The sequence below is a fragment of the Ascidiella aspersa genome, chromosome 9, assembly GCF_963924565.1.
Source record: "Ascidiella aspersa chromosome 9, kaAscAspe10.2, whole genome shotgun sequence".
NCBI classification, from domain to species: Eukaryota; Metazoa; Chordata; class Ascidiacea; order Phlebobranchia; family Ascidiidae; genus Ascidiella; species Ascidiella aspersa.
Window position 1 is genome coordinate 20,867,347 of NC_139455.1, and position 22,959 is coordinate 20,890,305.

The following is a 22,959-nucleotide window of genomic DNA, read 5'->3' on the forward strand; positions in this document are numbered from 1 at the left end:
TGTCGGTTGTGACCTTCTTAAGTATTATATGTAATAACATTTAAACAGGATTACAAAGGATATAAAAGTTTCTTCACATAAACACGATTGGGATTTTCTAACGTGTTTGTACCCTTGACATAGTTTACAAAGGATATAAAAGTTTCTTCACATAAACACGATTGGGATTTTCTAACGTGTTTGTACCCTTGACATAGTTAGTGATAAACTCGCAAAGATATTTTGCATATCATTAAACACGTCATGATTTACCTGGGCGTTGATGTCTGCTCCCATATCGAGCAAGAGCTGTACAGCCTGCGTGTGACCATTCATGGCAGCTAACATGAGCGGAGAAATTCCCAGCTTGCTGCCAGTTCTGCAAGGAAAGTGGAAAAACGATAGACGGTTAGCTACTGTATACCAACGAAAAAATACGAAAATGTAATCTCTGGAAAAAAGACAAAAAAAAAGTAATTTCTGAAGAAAAAGACGAAAAGAGTAATCTCAGAAAAAAAAACGAAAATTATAAACTCTAAAATAAAGAAGAAGAAAAAATGTAATCCCTGTTACCTTGAGTTTATCTCGGCTCCGTGGTTGAGCAGCAACTTTATGATGTTGACGTATCCGCCTGACGCGGCAAGTGACAACGGAGTGTAGTCGGAGACATTTCGATGTTCTTTGTTGGCGCCACGATCAAGCAACAATTCAACTACCTCCTGCAAATCAATTCAAAAAACGTATTTTTCAGGCACCCTGCCGGGGCATTCGGAACAGTAGTCCAGAATTTGCAGGAATAAAACTAAAATCATTGCAGACGTTTGTTGTTTCGTGAATATATATCCAACCCTTGGAAGCCAATCTAAGATCCAACAATGCTCTGGGTGTTACATGTTACAAAAATGCAGACTTTTATTATGTAAATACAAAAAAAAAATTTCGCGCGAATTTCTATCCTTTTTTACTACGGTTTGACCGTTCAAATAAATCTAAAAAAAAAAACAATAACCAAGGTGTCGATTGCTTGAATATATTTATCCAACCCTCGGAAGTCTTTCTAAGATCCAACAATCCTCTAGATTTCACATGTTAAAAAATGCCGACTTTTATTATGTCAATAAAAAAAAATTCGAGTGGAAAGCTTTCAGATTCCACAAAAATGCCAATAAACACATTTTACTTCTTAAAAAATCATTGCCAACTTACCAGTCGACCACCTGAGCAAGCCAGAGACAGAGGTGTGTCTTTTGTCCGCTCAGACTGGGCTTCGATGTCGGCGCTGGCTTCGAGAAGGATCGAAACAACCCCAACATGACCAGCTGTGGCCGCAAGAATCAGCGGGGTGAAACCTAAAAGTGAGTTGCACAACTGTTTCAATACCAACCAAACAAAACTTTAATTTCCTAATCACAATATATCTGCAAAAAATTCAAACGGTTGTCTGGCCGGGTTAAAATTATGTTGTTGGATATTTGGATTTTTGTCTTATCTTGCCATAGGTAAAGAGGCACGACAAGTTTATCTTTAAAAGTTCGAAAAAAAATCCAAAATTTATATCCGGCTTCCGCCTTACAGTTATCTAGCCCTTTATGAAAAAAGATTGGTGACTAAAAAACCTTAAACGATCTGTTAATTTTGTTTAATTGTTTGATGTGAACGGTGTAATTTTCTCAAAAAAGTATACAAATGTAACTTCTACCCTATACTTGGCCAAATGGCGACAACGACAATTGCAAAACGCCAAATTCCTAAAAGCATCCTTGTCGCACTCCCGTAAACTCAAACAAACAAACCCATCACAACCTGTCACTTTCTCCTACCTTTCTTGTCTCTATGTTCGATGTTAGCTCCTCTACTGATAAGCAGCTGAACGAGGTCCTCGTGCCCCCCAGCGCACGCAAGGGTAAGGGGGGTGTCGTGGTTGCTTTCGGTGAAGCCGTCGATGTCCAGGTGGGGGTAGGGGACCATTGAGGCGGGCTGGTTGAAGCCTGGGGCCGGATAACCCTGCTGCATTTCGAGCTGTTGCTCGGCTGAAAGTTTTAAGGTTTTTGTGTTGTTTTCGGTGGGTAAGGTTAGGATTGAATAACAATATTTAATTCGAGTCCCGAGTTTGACTCCAGCAAAATAAACCGACTCCGCAGCCCTGCTTTAACATATATTCAATCCTCGGAAGCCAATATAGAATCCAATAATTCCCTGGATGTTTCAAGTTACAAAAATGCAATTGTAACTACAAAAACATTTTCTCGGGTAAATTTCTATTATTGGTGTAAAAAAAAACATATTACAAAAATTGAAAAAAGTTAAAATCACAAATAAGAAGCTTCGCCCACGCAAAAGAAGAAAAAAATCTGTGAAGTATTCTAGTATATAGTAATTTAATTTGTTTATTTTGCAATATTTTTACAAATTGAAGAGAAATGCACAACTTGCACTAAAAAGTAGATACTTTTTTGCCTTGTTAAAAAACGGTTCAAAGATTTTTAAGGTTGTGGATAAAAACCTCATAAGGTAGCTTTTCGAAAAAAAAAAAAAGATCTGTAAATTTGTCTTACCCTCGGTTTGGGCGGGATGGGATAGCTGGGCACAGGGATGGTGGACGCACTGGCAGTACGATTCATCACTCTCCTTTACAGCTTGGGGTAACGACCCAGAGGAGCCTAAGATAACATAAAAACTGTAAGCATCAAGCGAGGTATTGTCATGTGCGTTTATTTCGACTGCACGCCGTGCTAGCTAAACCACGCAAATGGCCGGTTGGACAAGTTTGTCTTAATTCACGATTTAAGACCTATATGATGGCATAAGAGTGATTATATAGGCGCGACTTTCTTTTATCTTAAAAGTCACGGAGTTTCAGCAGAAATAACGAACGTATGTAAGTTGTAGGCCTGTAGAGTTACTGTTCATGGACCTATTCTTTACACGCACTTCGTTTTGTTTTAAAAAATATTATTAATACCCGGATTCATTCAAAATTAATACTAGATGTTGAACAGATATCATTTAACTAATAACGTCTTTTTATAGAAACAAAACAAATATCGAGTTAGAGCAGAAAAATTGGGGTACTGAACTTATTCCTTTTTCAACCTTAATTAAAGTATGTAAAGGTCAATGTCCAAGGATATACGGCAATCAATTTTATGTCATACGGCGAAACAAAACAAAAGATCTAACCGACTAAATAACCAAGACATCAAACGCCATAATAGACGCGGGTTTAGTTTTCGGCCAGGTTCAATATTTATAGGCGACATACACGGCAGTGGCACATGAATATTTCACAATCTAAACCACACGGGAGAGAATGTATGCGCCTCGCATTTAAAGGTTGCTCACCGTTGTTGAGCTTCTGCAGCGGTTGGGCGTATTTCTGCGCGTTCTGAGCCAAAAGAGCCGGATCGGAAACCTGTAAAGAATAAAAGTGGCCGGGATTGAATCAAACATTTATGCAAAACTATGTTATTTTCGCACACCCCGGTTAGGATAGTGCATTTCTACCTATTTCCTTCTTTCTGCCGTCTGCCTTGCAGTATATATAGTATAATATAAATTACATTTATAATCAGTGCCTACTTGCCTAATTGAAAATGAATAAAAGAGTTAATCAAAAAAGTTCAAAATGCTTTTTACCCCTGTATGGGCTTTGATATTTTTATTACGTATTGGTTTTGGAGCATAATGGTTGAATGTTGTGGTGAGACGTATTAAGTGTTCTTGTTGCTATAAAAAATAGTTTTTCTTACCTGGACTTGGGGCGGTTGGTTCTGAGAAAGGTGAGGGTAAACTGAAAAAAAAAAATATTAATAACAAAGGAACTTTATTAGTTATTTTTTACCAGGCAAAGTTTTTCTTATAAATTTACATTGCAAAATGACAAAACCGTGTGCCTGTGCCGTGAAATTTCTTTCTTAATTTTTGAAAATAGCTTAGTTGTATTACAAATAGGCATACACCAAAGCATTTGAGACTTGAATACGCAAAACTAAAACAAATCAATACTATTCAAATATTTACAATCGTTTGTCGCGTGGTAATGACAAATTTAAATTTACTATATTTATGTTAAAAATGCGCCGCGAAATATTGGAGATGTTTTAAGTTTACGACAAGTCAAAAAAGTTTGAGAACCACTGCTTTAGACTGTATAGTTAATGAATAGTTATATAATAGGCAACTGTCAAAAGCATAGTTTACCTTTTGCTTCTTTTGGCGATTTGGGAATTTCAGGGGGCGATAGCATTGGCACATTTTCCTGGATAAAACAAACCATGTTTTCAATGATGGATATGGAAAAACGCATTGGCTTGCGCAATAACCAATACCAAGGTGTACTACACCCAGCTGGTTGCCAGCCTAGTAACTTTTTAGTGCAGACGAACTTTTGTGAAGAAAAATTTGGTCATGCTATTTATTAGTAAATAAAATTAAATATGTCTTACCAGTGATTGAATGCTTTCATTATCCTCTCCGTCTGGTTTGCCTAAAATGCAAATTAATTAAATTGCAAATTTATTCAAGCTAGTGCCTGGTAATGTTCTAAGAATAGTAATCATGTGCACCAAATTTAAACCTTGAATAACGAACAATCCGGTATTTACTGGTTTTAGGTAATAACAACGAAAAAAGCAATACCTCTTTGTGGGGTGTTGGCTTCGGCTTGCTTCATATCCAGATAGTGTTGTTTTAATTGCTGTTGTGTTTTGAGTTGAAGTTCACGTTCAACCTAAAAATGGGTTAAGGTAAAAAACGTTTACAAGTGTACAAACTATTCATTCCTGGTAAGGAAATTTTAAGTTATCTATTCCGCGACTTCAGGCCAGTATGTTAGAGCAGTGCTTCCCAACCAGTGGGTCGCGAAGCTATTACAGCCTGAGTGGCAAAGCATTTCTAAATGTCACAGTTTTCTATTAGATCGGGAAACTATTGAATTATCATTACGTAACATCTATGCAACAGTGTAACAAATACGTAACAATTAGATGTCTTTTGTCGCAACTATTTCAGTACGTACGCCAGTAGTAATGATGCAGGTTTTATGTAACGCCGGTCGCACAATAAAACTTGCATTCAAAGTGGGTCGTAAACTGAAAAAAGTTGGCAAGCACTACGTTAGACGACATCCATAGCTACTAACGGATTTTGAGGTGATTCCAACCTTTTGGAGTTCTTCTAATATCTTTTGCTTTTTGTGAATTTGTTCTTCCCTGGTTTTGTAGAGTTCTTCAACCTTTTCCTTTGTCAACTGATCGGTCTGCAACAAAACATTGATAAACGTGTAAAATTCAACCAACAAGAGAAAGTTTAACTTGGAAAGGGCAAAACCCCGATATGTACGAGGTCGTAAATTCGAACCCCACCGCAGGCTAACTTTTTCTAGCCTTAACTTATTTGCATGAAAAATCCTAATTGTGCCAATTTGAGTTCGTTAATAGCCTTACTAAAGTAAAGGACCCGGAAAATTAAGGACAGAATATAGAAATTTACTGCACGAAGTCAGTTTGCAATTTACATACATTTTAAGAGTACAGATAACTTTTTATACCTGCATCATTTCAATGTTTTTGAGTTGGGCATTTTTCTCGATGGCTTCCTTGATGCGCTGTTCCAATTCAGTCAACTTGCCTTGGGCTTCTTCAACAATCGACTCGGCAGTACGAGCTTTGCCGGCTGCAAGTAACAAACCAGCTTGTTATATAACTTCGTATAAAACCTATGGGAATGCAAAGAAATCTGCCACTTAAACAGTGTCCGCAAAATCAATTGTGCAAAAAACACCACCATTCATATATCAGCATCAGGACTGCCTTGCTTTAAATTACATCTCGGGTTAATTTAAATTTATTGCAAATCATTAAACATTAGAAACGGCTATATTGGAAGTTTTAGCGTATTTTTTACATTAAACACAAAAAAATAAAAATACTATCACGTTTTTTTCTAAACAGTACACATATCAGAAAAAGTAAACCATAAAGTCGGGTAAATTCAAATTTACTGCAATCAGTAAACATTAATGATGGCTATATTCGAAGTTTTAGCGTATTTTTTTACATTTGACACAACCAAATTGAAAATACTATTACGTTTTTTTTAAACAGTAAACTAACCAAAAAAAGAAAACCTTGAATAAGTATGCCAATTTTGACTAAAAACCAGGCTAAAAACACGAGAAAATATTAATGAACAGACCAGCTGCGTCGGACGCCATGGATTGCAGAAACTTTTCGACGGTGAAGGCGACATCTTTGTCGACGGCCAGTTCAGTATCAGGGAGCAGTTCTTCGGAGGCTTGCGACAGTAGACGTCGTTCGCGAATCAGGTGACCGACAAGGGCTGCTGTTTGGAAGTACATTATAAGCGGATAATAATATACAATTAGTTGTCAATTTTATGCCAGTGTTGGGTAGCCCACCGCACCGTTTGTACCATTATAGCCCATCTTACAGTGCCAAATAACGCTACCTTTTTAAGAACTGCTTGACAATTGATCTCTCCCTACCCAAAAAATACATTTTATGATTACTTTCTGGGTTCACATGTATCAGCAATACAGTTACAAAAAGTAACAACAATCGGGGTAGAATACTGTACAGCTCAAAGTTAAGTTTCACCTAAAATAAGATATGCAATTAAGCATGTTATGTTTATTTTTTGTTAAACACTGCTACAACTAAAAAAATCTTTCAATATACATGAATAAACAAAAACTGTCAATAGCATGGCAGTTGTAATCCATTTCTATGTATTGAAATAGCTGTAAAATTGTTAGGGTATAAATAAAAAAAAAAACTGGCCAAAATTGTGGTAACATTGAAAAATAATTTGTTTAATGTGTTAAAAAAAATCTGTAGCTTTAGAAAAACACATTACCCATAAAAGCCATAAAAGGCCCACCTATTATAAACACCAGAATGTTGTACACTGACAGTGTCTTAAAGTTGTTTAATTAAATAAAATAGGATTTCTAGATAAACAAATATTCAAAGTACAATTTTGCAACATGATAAACTCAGTTGCCATAATAAAGCGGTCATTCGCTGGACTGTGGACTACGTTCAATACACCTACTGACGTAGATTTAAAAGTGGTGACAGCGCAGATTTGCCACAACATTATAATGGCACATCACTATGACGGTCAGGCGCCTTTAACCTAAACAGGAATTTCCCGATCTAATTGATAGTAAATGTAAACAAGAGTAAAGTGCTGATGAATAGGCTAGTGAACAAACTGTTTCAGGACTGCTTTTTTCATACTGCTCCTACAAGATAGACATCTCTCAATTTAATTTTGTTGGCTGATTGTTGATTTAACTTCAAACAAGTTAAATTTAAGGTTTGATATATCAAAACACATGTACGTGATAGTGATATTGATATTGTGATAAGACACTTAAACTTCAAAACACAAGTCAAATTTAAGGTTTGATATAGTAAAATACATGTATGGTACATAAGCGCCCAACTTTTAAAAATCCGGGGCCTTTTTTTTAACCAGTGCAAAAATGATTGTCAATCACGTGATAATAAATAATGTGACAGTTCTTAGATAACAGCTTTTGTGCTGTTGCGCATTATGACAGAAACAAACCATTAAGCATAGTGTAACTTTTTTACAGCGCCTTAAGGCTAAAAAATTTTTCTCGGAAATGGGCTAAATGCAACATTAAATCGAAAAAAACACAGGAACAAATTTTGCACATTAACTGCGCGTGTAACTTGGCCAAATCCAGAGAGTTATGACGCGCTGTTAAAAATTCAGGGCGTCTAAAAACGCTCTGCACACCCACGTTCGGTCTCTATGGTGTTAATAAAACCCAATAAATTGACAAAATAACATTTCGACAAATTGGTTCCAAAGGCAAATATGCTTGGCCTTCAAATTATATGTTGGTTTTGCTAAAAAAAACGCTTATAAGAAGTTGAACATGCAGTTTACTCTCTTACTTGTAGCTTCCTCATTGCCATCCACAACGTCGGATATGGTAAAGGGTATTTGTGGGGCCTGGTCGGGTTCCTGGGGGGCCACCACCATTGGCAGGGACTCGGTTGGAACACGCGGGGTGATCTGCTCCGGGGTGGGTGACGCAACCTATGACGTCACAGAGTTATAGCAACGTACACTTCAAGTCGGTTGCAATGATCAATCATATTTTAGGCGATGTTTTCAACTAGTACACCGAAAGCCATTGCAGACTCACCGAATCTGTGGATCTATGATGCAAGCAGAGCAGACTAGAAAAACAACTAGCCTGCAGTGAGGTTCGAACTCACGACCTCCGGTCAAGCCGGGACCGTCGCTCTACCAACTGAGCTATGCAGGCTCAGAAGGGAACGAGTCGAGAAACTACCATGCGACAATGCTTGCTCAATCTGTTAGTACAAGAAACCTCAGGCTTATTGTTTTTCTAGTCTGCTCTGCTTGCATCATAGATCAACAGATTCGATGAGTCTGCGTTGGCTTTCGGTGTACTAATTATACTAAGCCGTAGTCGTTGGTCAAAAAGCAGCTTCGAAGGGCTAGATCTCAGTTATTAAAACACATATGTGTGAATGTTTCATTGAAATGTTTTTAACTACTTAGGAATACAAGAGTTTATTTGAGAAATAAAGTGTGGAAATATACTGATTGTACAATGTACATGAATGGTGTTTTTTTTTATTGCACAGTATTTCACAAGATCAAACAAAATTTTACCAGGGTAAATGCTTTTTAACATACTTACAAATTCTTAAAAAAATTAAATTAGTAAAATGCTTCAAGCATAAAATATATAACACCGTTTAAAACATTAATTCATTCATAGGGTCTGGTATAGTTGTCACCAAGATGCGATAATATTTTTATGCTTCTTAATCTAGAAATTCTTACAGGTACCTGTGATGTTTCTGGTGGCAGTGACATGAAGTTATGGGGAAAGTCCAGTAGAAGTTGAACGATAGACGTGTGGCCTCCTTTGGACGATTCAAGCAACATTGTGGAACCGTCTTTTAACTGCATGGAATTAATACATGTTTAGTTTACTGATCAATGAGCATCAACATATTTTTCACACAGTTCGAGGGTAGCTGCTTACATACTGTTTTAAACTGTACTCATACACAGTCAAAAATTCGACCAACAATAAACAATTCCAGCCAAGGACATTTATTGCATCTGACAAACCTTAAGTGTCGGGTCTGCTCCTTGACATAGAAGCAGTTCAACCACTGAGACATGGCCACAGACACAAGCCAGAGACAACACGCTGTGTTCGTTGTTCTTAGTAGTTCGGTTAACATCAGCACCTGCAAGCGAGAATACAGTATTTAGACTTAAAGAAACAAAACAAATTAACAAATCTACCAAAAAAAATTCTTACAAGGTTTGTTTGAGTTGCTAACAACTACCTTTTTGTCAACATTTTTAAATAAATTAGGTACAGTATGCAGTATGCACGGATCTGTATGTAGCTTGATAAATTAAAATTAACTGAAGATGATACAAGTTCGTATGGAAACGTCTCAATCAAGATGATGTCAATCTATCTACTCAACCTTTTTAGGTTTGTATTTCCTTATAAATTTAAATTGATTACTTTTAGAGGTGACTGCACTTAAAATGCAGCATCTGAGTAGGGATTTTCAGTAATTACCGTTACCTCCATAGTGCATAAAACCCCTTGAACCATGTTTTACATTAACAGCTCCATAAATAATGCATAACTTTTTTTTAAAAACGGCCGGTGCATATGGTGATCAACAATTTTTATTACAGCTTGAAAGAAAATAGACTGCCGGATTCAATTGTTCATAAAATTGATTTCGCCAAAAACTACACAATGTTTCAGGCTTTTTCTACTTAAAAATATACTAAATTTTGAAAAAATCATAAATTAACCTTCACAGAAACAGTACACAGAAAAGCTTTACAAGGAGATGAACCATATATTCAGCTGTCAAATCACAAATTTATGTAAAACGTCAATACTAAACAAAAAGCATTCCATAGCGAGATAAACTTGTAACCTAACAGTGCTACAAATGTCAGCTATAACACAACCAAATAAGCAGCACGTGCAAGCTTTCTATAAACGATTCTGTTACAATAAAACATCTTTTAAACTTGCCTCTAGATATGAGAAATTGCACGGTACAGAGATGTCCAGCCCTAGCAGCTTTCATCAAGGGGGTGCGACCCCCCTCAGTCTCGTGTTCCAGGTCGGCACCGGCGGCCAGCAGGACATCGGCCACGTCCGTATGTCCGTGCTCACAGGCGTACGAGAGGGCAGTGTCTCCACTTGATGTGGTTGCGTTAACGTTGGCACCTGGAGACAAGTAATAGGACGAATATAGTAAGTTCAATTGAACTTCAAAAACAAAAGAAAAAAAAAAAAAAAAAATACTGGCATATGTTGTTTTTACCGTTTTGTTTTTACTAGAGTTTAGAAACAAGGACAGTAAGTTAATTCTTCTAGCTTAATGAAGCTGAAATACCTTAAATAAAATTATTTATGGTAATAACTTTTCATGTAAATCCCAACTAAAATTTAGTATTTTTGATTAAACAACAATTACATCAGTGTACTATATTTTTTACTAAATTAATATTTATGTTTCCTTTAATTGAAAATAAAAAATTCAAAGAGCTTTTCGAAAAAATATTCTGGAGTTTAAGAACTAAAACTGGATTGCTTGACGTTTTTTGAATATCATTTGAAAACAAAGCCATATAAATGCCATGGTCAACCAAATTAAAATATTGTTTAATTGTATTTTAGCTTGACTTTCTAAACAAATAACTAAAGATGCAGATAAAATAAATTCAAAGACTAATAAAAGACTTTAGGTTTAGTAAAAACTTTATAAAACGTAAATTAAATCAAAAACTTCAACCCCAGTATAATTTGACCCTAAACTTTTATTCGGCCATTGTCAGTACTTACAGTGACCCAGTTTTATCAGTTTGGGACCAATGAATTACAAACAAAAGTAAATATAGTTTAAAATGCAGGTAAGAATGTCAGGTGTCATAGCAGCCAAAAAAAAAAACAATCCCAATGTCCCATCATTCAAAATATTTTTTCCTTACCTTGCTGAATAAGAAACTTGACTAGATCTAGTTGACCCTCTTGTGCCGCTTCCATGAGCGGGGTGGAACAGCCAGTCTCGATGTTTCCACCAGCTCTGACGAGCAGTTCGGCACATTCAAGGAAACCTCCGCAGCAGGCAAGGGTAAGGGCAGTTTCTTGCGTCTCCTCCGTCTTCGCATTGACATTGGCACCTTTGTAAGGATTATGTTGAAATATGTCGCTGGAAAGGCTTATCAAACATCAGTTAGTCTGATCAGGATTATAGTGCAAGCAAGGTCAGGCTAGAAAAACAACTATCATGTGGTGAGGTTTGAACTCGTGACCTCCGATCATACCGGGACAGTTGTTTTGCCAACTGAGCTAGACAGACTTAGAGGGGATCACAGCGAGAAACAGCCATATTACCATTGCCTGATGGGCGCCGTTATCTTGACTAGTCATCCAAAAGGGCTTGACTAGAGAATACACATTGTGTGTATAGATGTACATTTTAGTTAAAAGATTAGTTTCGGGATTCTATAAAAAGACTTAAAAATGTGTTATAAACCAACTGTGTAGTTAGAATCTTTGGCCTTTTAAGGAGATTAAATCCTGACTTTTCAGCTTACAAAAAGATTTTCTTCAATAAAAACTGAGGTTTTGTAAAAAAAAAAAAAAAAAAAAATACACAAATGTATACTTATACATTACTAATTTGTTATTTAATCTTTGCAAAACTAGATAACAAACTATAATAAGATCTGGTAGATATTACTGAAACGATCAAATTACATCAAAACAGGTATAATTTCAGTTCCTAGTGTACAAAACAAACAAATACTAGGGTTGTGGCATTAAATTTGTTACATAAATAAACTAACGGAGAATTGGTTGCCAAACTGAGATAGTCACACTTTAATGAAAGCGATTTTTGGCAACTACATAAATTTTGTTAATAATCTGAAACTATAAAAAAGGTAGAAATTTCAGATGCAGAAACACCGCGAAGATGAATAGGAAAAATATATAGCCTGAAGTTCAAAATTTACACTAACACATGACAAACATACTTTTAGCAAGCAGAAGAGCGACCATCTCCTCGTGGCCTTCTCTTGCCGCTTCCATAAGGGGGGTGTAACCTTCGTCGTTAACCTCCTCCAAGGCAGCGCCTCGTTCGATGAGAAGCTCGGCGAGATCAACATGACCTCCGCAGGCCGCCAAGGTCAAAGGGGACTCAAAGCTGTCGGCCGGCATATTCACTTGAGCTCCCGAGTCTAACAGCAAGCGGGCGACCTCAACATGACCGTCCTGAGAATGAGCAAATATGGTTTAAGATAAAGGGGGGCTACTTATGCAGATAGGCGGTGTACAAAGTAGTTCTCTAAAACAAGGGTACATAAATACATTTTGGGGCGACTCAAATTTACTTGTACTAAATTCTTGTGAAATACTTTGCAAGTTGTTTGTAATGTATAGCCATGTTAAAACTGTGTGTTTGTAGCAATTTTTCTTTTAAAAGTAAGTAGGTTAATAAAATGGAAACTTATAGTGTCCTAATTTATTTTTAAAAAAAGCAAATAAACTTGCATAACAAGCCCATAAGCTCAAAAAAGTGTTGACTCATGGATTTGACCCAAAGCGACTTGGGACTTCATTTATTTCTTGTGTTTCCGCCTCATTCAATACAATCCGGTACTAAGCTAACTGAAATAATTACTGACAACCATGTGTTTTACTCTTTGGCGCAACCTAAAAAACTGTTTAGGGGTGATAGTCATTTTAAGACATGATGTTACAAATTTATGTCAAAACGCCAAATACGTCAGAATGGTATTGTCCAGTTGAACTCTTTCCATAACTGAACAAAGCACAAAAACATTGAATGTTTCTAGTTTGAGTTGGAAAAACTTTTCATTTAGAAGGAGTAATGACGTGTTGCATGGTTACACAAAAAAATTAACTCAAAGCTAGGTAATTTTGTCAAAGCATTGGTGTTGGGGTGATGCAGAAATTACGTAAATATTGGTATAAAGCATATTAAAATAGTGTGTTTATCTCGTAAAAGTTTGTAAAAAATTGCCTTAACTTGTCTAAGTATCCAACATTATAAAACAAATCTTGATTTTTATTGAGACAATCATGCTCAGTCCATATTGTAAAGATGAAAAGGACGTTTTATAAATTGCAATGTACTTACTACGCTTTGGCTAAAGAGAAAAGGCAGGAAAAGCTGAAATAAAATATTTTATCTAATAAAGCACAGGAGAAAAGGTTTATAAATAGGGTAGTTATACTGGGCCAAAAATAGTGTTTTGCTGTAAGGCCTAACCCCTTTATATGGATCAAACTGATGCCATTAAAACATTTTACGAGGCTTGGTGTATGTGTTGTGTGACAATTATAAGCCACTACTTACAAACGTTTTGGTTTTTGCGACACTTTTTGCACGAAAAGTGCAAATTCTAACTTTTTTTAAACGAATTGGGCACAGGTCAATAAAAATTGGCAACACCAAGGACTAATTTTACCATAGATGCTTCCATTAGGGCAGTGTGCATCTCATCGGTCTTGTGTTCTTGGTCAGCACCAGCTTGAAGTAGGAAGCGAACCATTTGGAGGTGGCCTTGTGTAAATATAGGATATTTAAAAATCCTATTCTCATAAAACAACATACAGCCATAAAACATTGTATTTATCTGCTCAATCAAAATAAGTTCTGCATTTATCCAACTTACTTACCTAGAAACTACAAGCAAACCGTTAAAGTGGAAGTCAAGCTCATAAAAAACCTTTTCATTACACTATACAGGACAATCGGGCCATGACAAGATTAGTTCTACTTAATCAACCTAGTTTAGAATATTTTAATCAGAGATCACAGCATGTAATTTACAGAGAAAGAGCAGGTGCTAATAATGGAGTTCTTCATTTTATTTTTTTAACAGTAATATAGGTAACCCAGAAGAAATGAAAAAAACTGTAGACCAAACAAAAAATACAAAGTTCTCTAAATATGAAACCGCTAATATTGATAGATTCATTATCCAAATAATTTTGCAATAAAAATGTGTATTATTTTCAATAAATGTTGTCAAAGTAGTGACCACGCGACTGACAATGTAATGTATTTTTAAAACTGTAAGTGCACTCAAAACACAAAACACTGTTTGCCGTCCACGACAGTGTGGTAGTCCTCTAAAAACTTTTTCACCCACATATAATAAAGGGAAGTGCTAACCCACGAGGGCATAACATCCAGTGTTTGTCAATACACTTGATACTCTGTGAAATAGGAAGGATGTCATGTCAATTAATGTTGCTCAGTAAAGGACAGGAGTCCATCAATTGGTTGAATAAAACTGATTTTCTGACATGTACAGCATACATAAATATATATATTTAAGTGAACAGAAAAATTAAGAAGCTACCACAGCGGTATCAGTAAAACCACTTGGATGATATAATAAAAAAAAAAAAAAAAAAAACTGTCACAGAACAACTTTTAAAAGCGGACACTGTTTGTTCATTTTAGCCTAGGATGGTTTTTAAATTAAGTTTTGCCAATGTCTTTACCTAACCTAACCCAATGCCTTTACCTAACCTAAATGCAAACTTTTTTTTATTACTTTGAATGACAGTGATCTTATAGGTTATTCTGTTTTTAGTAGATATTCTAGGCATTGACATTTGTTTTAGTTCATAATAATATTAGCGAACAAATCATTAAAATTTTCAACGTAACAAGTGCTAATATTGGAAAAAACAACATGATAGTTTTCTACGCACTGACATTTGTTTTAGTTAATAATATAAGGGAACAAATCATTAAAATTTTTAACGAATCTAAATTTGTTTTGGTTCATAATAATATTAGAGAACACATCACTAATTTTTTTTACGCAAATGTGCTAACATTGGAAAAAACTATCTTATAGGCTGTTTTTAGTGCATTAACATTTGTTTCAGTTTATAATATAAGCGGACACATCATTAAAACTATCGATGTAAAAGTGCTGTACCTTTGTAGCAGGCTAGGGTGAGGGCCGACTCTTTAAATTCATTCGAGTGGGTGTTTATCCCGGCCCCACGCTGAAGGAGGATGTTGGCGACCCTTACGTGACCCCCAGAGGCAGCCTCCATGAGGGGGGTGTGGCCGTTTTCGTTGTGGCACTCGAGCTCGGCGCCGGCATCCACTAGTAATTTGACAACGTCTTCGTAGCCGCCACAGCAGGCGTAGGTTAGGGCGGTGTTACCTGAGGTAAAGTATTTATGCATGTTTTAAATTTTGAAACTATTTCAAATATATATGTTTTGAGTGGTTCTATCAGTTTTATACATCAAACAAAAAGCAGTGATTTAATAATAATAAAAAAGTGAGGTGCAGGTCTCAATGGTGTCACTATAAAGTGATTCCCAACCTTGCCCACAGTGATTCGCAACCTTACCTCTCAAATAATAAGTAACTTTTCGGCACTCCAACAAGAATTTTAGTTAAGTATTTTACTGAAATGTCACTATAAATGGAACTGGAACAACACAATCAACTTAAAACATGTAGGAAAATGTCATTTGATATAATGGTCTCTAATCGTACACAAATAGTTGTATCGAAAAGCTTACCAATTGAAGTAAACTACATGGGTATATTTCATGTTGCCAATAAACTCCTAAAATAACAGGGTGAATTTATGTTTGAAATTATGTAATATCTGTACAGGGCTCTTCAAAATGAAAATTTCAATATTGTAACTCAAAACAAAACAAAAACGTTTTTTTATATTGTTGGTTATCGGGAGTTTATCTCATTTTTCGTGCCTAGTGGGTTCGAATGTGGTCCATTGTTGTTTTTCTTTTACTGCTTGTCTGTTTATATATGTTTTTTGCCTATAGGTGATCAAAACGTTGGCAATAGGTGATAGAAACGTCGGCACCTTAATAAAAAAATTAGCCGGAAAAACAACTTTCTAAGTCAAAACCAAAACTATTCCATTTACCAGTGGTTGAGGTAGCATTGACGTCGGCGCCATGGGACAGGAGTAGCTTGACAATGTCTGAATAACCGCCAGAAGCAGCTTCCATCAGAGGTGTACAGTCGCCTTTCGCTCCACAATCCTCTACATTTGCATGCATGGCGAGCAAAACCTGTTAACAACAAAATCAGTTTTTGGTTGGTTCCAGTGTTTGAGAACCTTATGAGTGATTTTATGTGAAATCACTCAATTTTAATCACATTTCTGACCTGGACCTTTTCAAATTCAATGACATTTACACAGCAGCTTAGAAATGACAAAATACCTATAAAAGTTTCAAATTTTATAAAAATCGTGTGGACAAAAACATCAATTTGTTGGTTGTTTAGTGGTTTTAGAATTTTGTGTATTTTTACATTTGGCCTACTGTTAGAATTTGGTCCAGAAATCGAAGCCATTTATGAGAAATTTTGAAGTTTATGGCAAAAGATGTTGTATATCACACGAGAAAGGCCTGTCAACCATGTTGCTCAAATATCTCTTAAATTTATAAAAAAGCTCAGATTAAAAAATAAAAACGATGTAAAAAAACCTACAAGACAAGACTTGGAAATAAGGACCACAGTTGAAGGGCACTCAACATTGTCTAACTTGTTGTTTGCATTTCTTGAAATTCTAGGCTCTTTTAAAACACTTAAAAAAACACTTTGGTGCCAAGACACTTGTTGTGACGGAGACAAAGTTATTCAAAAGTAAAAGTATAGAAAAATGATGCTTCTTGGTGGTAAATAAAAGTTTCAAGAGCATACAAGAAAAAAATTGCATATATACCTATTTAAATCAACATAATAAAAAATGTGAACTGTTTACAAATAAGACAAAGTTATTCAAAATTAGAGTTTAGAAAAACAATACTATTTGTTGGAAACAAAAGTTGCAAGACCATTTGAGAATAAATTGCATAAATATTAAAATCAAAATAATAGAAAATGGAAAAACAATTTAATATATGAACTATTGATAGTCATAACATCAAAACTGAAAATAGTTTTAAATCCAACAAAAGCAAGTTTCTCAGTTTTATTTCAAATAAAGAAAACCTGAAGTGAAATAAAAACACAAGTACACAAATAACAGAAATAGATAAAGTGAGAAAATGCCTTTGTGAGTTGTTGGTTTAACGTTGCGAGAAAGTCAGAGTTGATTTTATGGCGAAGCTGGACGCTGTTTTCTGACGTTAAGTAAGTCGACTCGTCTGTGTAAGGTGGGACGGATAGTAAAACCTGAAGGAGATTCGGGTGAAGAAAAGAAAAGAGAGAAAGTCATAAGAAGTTTTACTACTAAATAATCAACTTAAACCAAAAACGGAAACAAGGAAAGGGACAAAGGCAAATGCAAAACACAGTAAAGCAAAAAGGGTGGTTTTAATTAAAATAAATGCATGCAAAACACTGGCCTACATAATTTATACAGTTTTAAGCAGAAAGCATTGTTTTGTAGGAATTAGTAACTGGTGAAAAACATTCTGAATGGTTGGACATAACACACAGCACTATACCATAAACCAGTGGTTCCCAAACTGTTGACGCTTTTAGAAAAGTTTGTCCGGATTTGCTATGCGCCTAGTGATAAGAACTTCACCAATTTTCACTTAAATGTTTACACTATAGTGCTAGTATATTTATTTGCCTATTTGAGTACACCATCAATTTCTCCAGTTTTCTCATAACAAAGAGTTTTTAAGTGCAGGTGTCAAGATCTTACTACCACAATTGAGCTTAGATTAGATACAGAATCATTGTGTGACCGTCTTGAAAAATTAAAATGACACACCAGGCTGTTGCGAGTGCAACACACTGTTTTGAGAACCCTGCCATAAACCAAATAACTTAGACAACCTTACAGGCTGACTGTAATCAAAATCTTACCTCTGCTAATTCATAATAGCCAGCAGAGCAGGCAAGGGAAAGGAGACTTTCTCCATCTTCGGTGGTTTCATTTGCGCTGCGACCCTCGCAGAGGAGTTTCTTCACCGTGCTCACGTCACCTTCGCTACAGGCTTCGACGAGCGTTCTACAAATATGAGTTGCAGTTGAAATACCTATATCATGTGTACAAACTGGCCAACAAAATATTGAATGTTTACAATAAATTTCTTGAAAGCGTCAATTCAGAAAAAAGAAAATATATAAATACCCATGTAGGGAATTTTATATATGGCATTTTCTTTTCGCTTAAATGACAGAAAGTTTTTGTATACAAAGTAAGTCTAACCAACACATGCCACCGGTTTCAAAGGTCATTTAGGCCGCAATTTTAAATTTAAGTGTGTGACTTATTTATAACCCGCTTTACATTCACCAGGAAAGAGCCAAGTGAAATTGGCCGCCATAATGGCACCCAAGATTTAGCCGTCTCAGAAGGTATAAATAATTGAGCAGAGCTTTGCTGAAGGAAAATATTGATTAAAGACGTCATAGCAAAACGGATTGACGTAGGATAAATTCCTCCACTTTTTTCACATAAACCTGACATTGTGATTGTCAACAAACAGTTGTAAACATATCTTCCAATTGTATGGGAGACTAATTCAGGTAGATCAAGTATATTAAGGTTTATTTTTACTAAGACTATGTAAACATTATTTCATGCCGAAAGGGAAGTCACTACATCATGAATATAGAGTCAAACTTTTATATTACAAAGTATGTGTTTTAGATTGGTACTTTATTGATATGAAAAACCATGTGTTAAATATGTGTAAAATAACTGATCTAGGACAACCCAGTTAGAGTATATCTTTAAAATATATGAGTAGAAGCATGTGGCAGTCACAATCAAATCATTATTGTGGCATAGTAAAGTAAACATGAAGATTATTTTAACCTGTAGTCTAAACTACACTAAGTATGAAAAGTGGTCAAAATGTTGAAATACAAAATCTATTTAAACCAATATGCTGAAATAACAATGGCTTTTATAAGGAAACAATCAACATGCAAGTTAAATAGTTTAAGGGTGATGTTAAGTTAAACAAAAATTGGGCGAAAAAGATTCTAATCATATAGCCAACATCTTACATGTCTAATGCCAAGATTTTATATCAGGAAAACTGTAAAATAGTTTTTAGGGGTATAATACAACACAAATAAAAAGGTTAACAAACTCATGGTGTATTAGGATATATTAACTTTTACAAATGTAAAAATGTGACTAACACCTGTGTTTTCTGAACACAAAATGTGTCAAACTCAAATGTAACATAAATACAAAACCTATATAGTACAAATTAAAATGTTATGGCTTGATTCTGCAGTTTAGTTTCTACTCTTTTAGGGCTACCTTGAAATATACTTTGTGTGAGTAAGACAAAGAAAAAATACCCGATATAGAGGTAACTGTATAAAAATGGTAATTTTAAGAGATACAAGCACAATTGGTTAAAATTTCACTCACCATCACACAAGCAACTGTGTTTTTTAAAGATTGTGGACAGAGTTTGCACATTACAACAGTCGTAAATTCAGCAAACAGTGTGAGCACTATAAATAGAAAAAATTTACCGTTCTTGGGAATGTTCGGTGGCATTTTCGTTTTCGGTTTTCATTTTCGATAAAGCAGCCGCTGCCTCGTCTAATGCACAAGATACAGAAGAGGAAAGGCGTTTGAGAACCTCCGGGTCAGCAAATGCCTTGCCGTCGGATGTGGAAAGTTTACCGATACCTGCATTCAACAGAAGAATCAAAATAAGGTGCTGACTTTTTATGGCATAAGTATATGGAAATTTTTTTAAATTTTGTTATGTGCAGCAAATGATTAAAAGGGAATTGACAAGGGTTGTATTGCTAAAGGTGACAGGGAATATGCACTTACTTTTTTACATATTTTATAAATCGACAACTTTATAGGGAAAAAAAATTCGACTCAGATAAGTGTGTCACTTTGTTTTTTTATCCTTTGTCTGCTTTGAACAAAAAACAAAAAAAGAACAAAAACAAGTTGTTTTTTTAGAGAGTGAAACAATCATGCTGAATACCTGCCCCTTTGAAGAGGGAAAAGTGTTTAAAGTGGAGTTGACAAGGGTTGAATGGCTCAAGGCGACAGAAAATATATTACACTTACTTTACATATTATATTTAATATAGGCGACGTCTTTATAAGGTATAGAAGTCCAACTCAAATAAGTGTGTCACTATTATTCATGTTGTGCTTTGACTGCTTTCAACAAAATAACAAAAAAAAATCAAGTTGTTTTTAGCGAGTGAAACAATCATGCTGAATACCTGCTCCTTCTAAGAGGAAAAGTGTTTTAAATGGAGTTGACAAGGGTTGTATGGCTCAAGGTGACAGAAAATATATTGCACTTACTTTACATATTATATTTAATATAGGCGACTTCTTTATAAGGTGTACAAGGTACAGAAGTTCATTTTAAATAACTGTGTCATTTATTCTATCCTGGGCTGCAACAAACACAAAAAAAGAACAAAAACAAGTTGGTTTTACAACAAGTGAAACAACCATGCTGATTACCTGCTGCTTCTAGGAGAGCTTCCAATCTGACTTGGGTTTCAGCATCGACAGAAATCTGGTCGTCACTGCTACCATCACCCAGAGACGCTTGACCGGTGGCAGCCAGCAAAGCTAGCTTCGATGCCAGTGCTGAATGGTCACTGCCAAAGCTTTCCTGGTCAAGGATGAAGGACTCAATCTGTGAAAAGGTTAAATGTGAAGTTTGTCTTGACTCAAACAGGGTTAAAAAAAGTTGATTTGATAAACCATGTAACGCTGTGATAATCTTGAAACATGATTTAGGAAAATACAATACAGATGAAACGAAAAAAGAACACAATGCCAAAGAAATAAAATAGTCCTATAGGAAAATATACATAGCGAATATGCGCACTGAAATTGGTAAATTTTAGTTAAAACAGTTACAGACCAAGTAAAGCTTTTTTAAAGATGTTTTTACCTTTAAACACAGCAAAAAAATCTTAGATATCTCTTAAATTCTTAGTTGTCATGCATAGGTTGATCAAACAACACAATAATGAGAGGCGAAGTTTTATCAAATAGAATAATAATGTAAAACTGAAGTGTTGTGACCAACAATAGGCATTATGGTAAACACATATGCTTTTACATTTTTGACAATCCATATATTTAGTTGTCAGGCAGACTTAAATATATTTAATATTCTTACATCACTATCAATTTTATGTCTTTGACTGGATATCGTATTTCCGAACAAGAACTTTTCAATTTCACTCAGGTTTTCAATGTCAATGATTGGCTGGGGTGGACGCCAGCCTAAAATATCTCCGGGCATGCTGCCACCATTTAATGGACCGTTCATTGCAGTTTGTTTCACAAACAACAGCAATATTTTTATTAAATCCGAAATACTATCTGAAAGCTTACTATGAAGCATCAAGATAAAATACATTGATGGAATCAAATAAAAGTTTGCAATAATTTTAAAGCTATAACAAAGTTAAACACTGCATAATGACTTAATTCTGACTCTAACTTAACATTCAAGAGCAAAGCATAAATTGCAACTAAATTTTGCTAAAAATTTTACTTATTAGCATTCAGCATACCACTACTCTGTACAGGCATATGTTCCAGAAGTAAAGGCAGACATACCAACTTGGCAAGACAAGGGGAGAAATGCCTATGGGAGAGCAGCTTCAGCTTTCTACAGCTGTGCTGTCAATCAAGGTGACTTATAACACTTAGAACGGCAAGGGTAACTTCCAGAAGAAAATTGTACATGATAACCACCAGTAGGTTATAGAATATGAGCAGAAAACAAGTTTAAACTAATTTGATTAAAAAATTATGAACTTATGTTAATAGATATTATGTGCTCATTGTTGTACTGAAATGATGTAGTATATGCGTTATGTGTATAGTTATAATCATTAAGATTGTTGTCATTATTTGTTTAAAATTGAGTACAACTAAGGTAGTGCTCTAAGCAGGTAAAAGCTAGCAATAGTGACAGGAAAATATATTCAGCCTACTTTTCGACATAAATTTTTAATGCAGGTGACTTCTTCATTAGGGAAAGTAGTTCACCAGAGTTTTAATGTGTTCACTCCTGCTTCAATTATATTTTGACTGATTGTAACAAACTACAAAAAAGTCAAAAATTGAAGAAAGGAAATTTAAATTGAAGAAAGGAATCCTTTGGTTTGGCTTTGCACTGAGTGATACAACCAACGCAAGTTTTTCCGAACTGTTTGTTATTGAAGATTAATTTTAACTAAATAAATTCTAAATGATTTTTTTTTTAACTTATTAAATTAATAATGTTTTACCTCTGAAGTTTCTTCCTCGTCAGTTTGGGACATTTCATGCAATTCCAAAACTTCTTAATAACTTTATAGCAACTAAATTATTTCTTATAGCCAAAGCAACAACTTTTCCTGTGGAAAGTAATCCTTAAATTAGATTTAAAATGTAAAAAACTACTACCAAGCAATTCTCTGAAAACATTATTTGAATAAAAGGCCCTGACATAATTACCATTTTTACTGCCAAGCTCGGAACGGAAACAACAAAGTTCAACTCCAATTTTTACTGTAAAACCGAAGTATTACTAGAGTTGTTTATTTATAACCTGTAAAATAATATTTTACCTGCATTTTGCATGGCTGCATGATTTTAAAAAACAAGATGCCTGTGTGTCTCCTTGGGAGTTCTTGAAATCAATAAAAATGGATATGCTAGGAGTACTACATTATTTTAAGGCTGACTGGTTTTGTGTGTCAAACATGACCAATTTTTGATGTGCGCCTATATACCGAATCATTTCATAAAACAATGTCACACAGACTTTTGATTTAAGTCAGTTTCCACAAGGTTTCGTTGGCGCACTTCCACTTCCAAATAAGTAATTTATATTATACAGGTTTGAGTTATGTATCGTTGTATACTTATATATAG

At 35.1% G+C, this 22,959-nt stretch overlaps 1 protein-coding gene and 1 non-coding gene across 2 annotated transcripts in view; both read right to left on the reverse strand.

Moving 5' to 3' along the window:
* The window catches only part of LOC146133538 (ankyrin repeat domain-containing protein 17-like), a 46,056-nt gene extending 23,616 nt beyond the window's left edge, over positions 1-22,440 (reverse strand). The window contains exons 1-26 of the mRNA XM_083396584.1: positions 22,332-22,440; positions 20,539-20,716; positions 19,569-19,728; positions 17,934-18,078; positions 16,030-16,177; positions 15,055-15,288; positions 13,564-13,658; positions 12,106-12,343; positions 11,056-11,247; positions 10,094-10,291; positions 9,151-9,272; positions 8,863-8,979; positions 7,932-8,076; positions 6,175-6,321; positions 5,528-5,652; positions 5,141-5,236; positions 4,618-4,708; positions 4,425-4,465; positions 4,180-4,237; positions 3,729-3,769; positions 3,322-3,391; positions 2,535-2,639; positions 1,800-2,009; positions 1,186-1,328; positions 553-698; positions 253-358 (exon numbers count right to left, since the gene is read on the reverse strand). Of these exons, the coding sequence (XP_083252710.1) occupies positions 253-358; positions 553-698; positions 1,186-1,328; positions 1,800-2,009; positions 2,535-2,639; positions 3,322-3,391; positions 3,729-3,769; positions 4,180-4,237; positions 4,425-4,465; positions 4,618-4,708; positions 5,141-5,236; positions 5,528-5,652; positions 6,175-6,321; positions 7,932-8,076; positions 8,863-8,979; positions 9,151-9,272; positions 10,094-10,291; positions 11,056-11,247; positions 12,106-12,343; positions 13,564-13,658; positions 15,055-15,288; positions 16,030-16,177; positions 17,934-18,078; positions 19,569-19,728; positions 20,539-20,716; positions 22,332-22,364 (3,384 nt within the window). The 5' untranslated portion in view covers positions 22,365-22,440. The remainder of the gene's footprint in view (positions 1-252; positions 359-552; positions 699-1,185; positions 1,329-1,799; positions 2,010-2,534; positions 2,640-3,321; positions 3,392-3,728; positions 3,770-4,179; positions 4,238-4,424; positions 4,466-4,617; positions 4,709-5,140; positions 5,237-5,527; positions 5,653-6,174; positions 6,322-7,931; positions 8,077-8,862; positions 8,980-9,150; positions 9,273-10,093; positions 10,292-11,055; positions 11,248-12,105; positions 12,344-13,563; positions 13,659-15,054; positions 15,289-16,029; positions 16,178-17,933; positions 18,079-19,568; positions 19,729-20,538; positions 20,717-22,331) is intronic.
* On the reverse strand, positions 8,234-8,308 carry Trnaa-ggc (transfer RNA alanine (anticodon GGC)). The gene has a single exon. It is a non-coding gene; the product is annotated as a tRNA-Ala (tRNA).
* Positions 22,441-22,959: the final 519 nt, after the last annotated feature.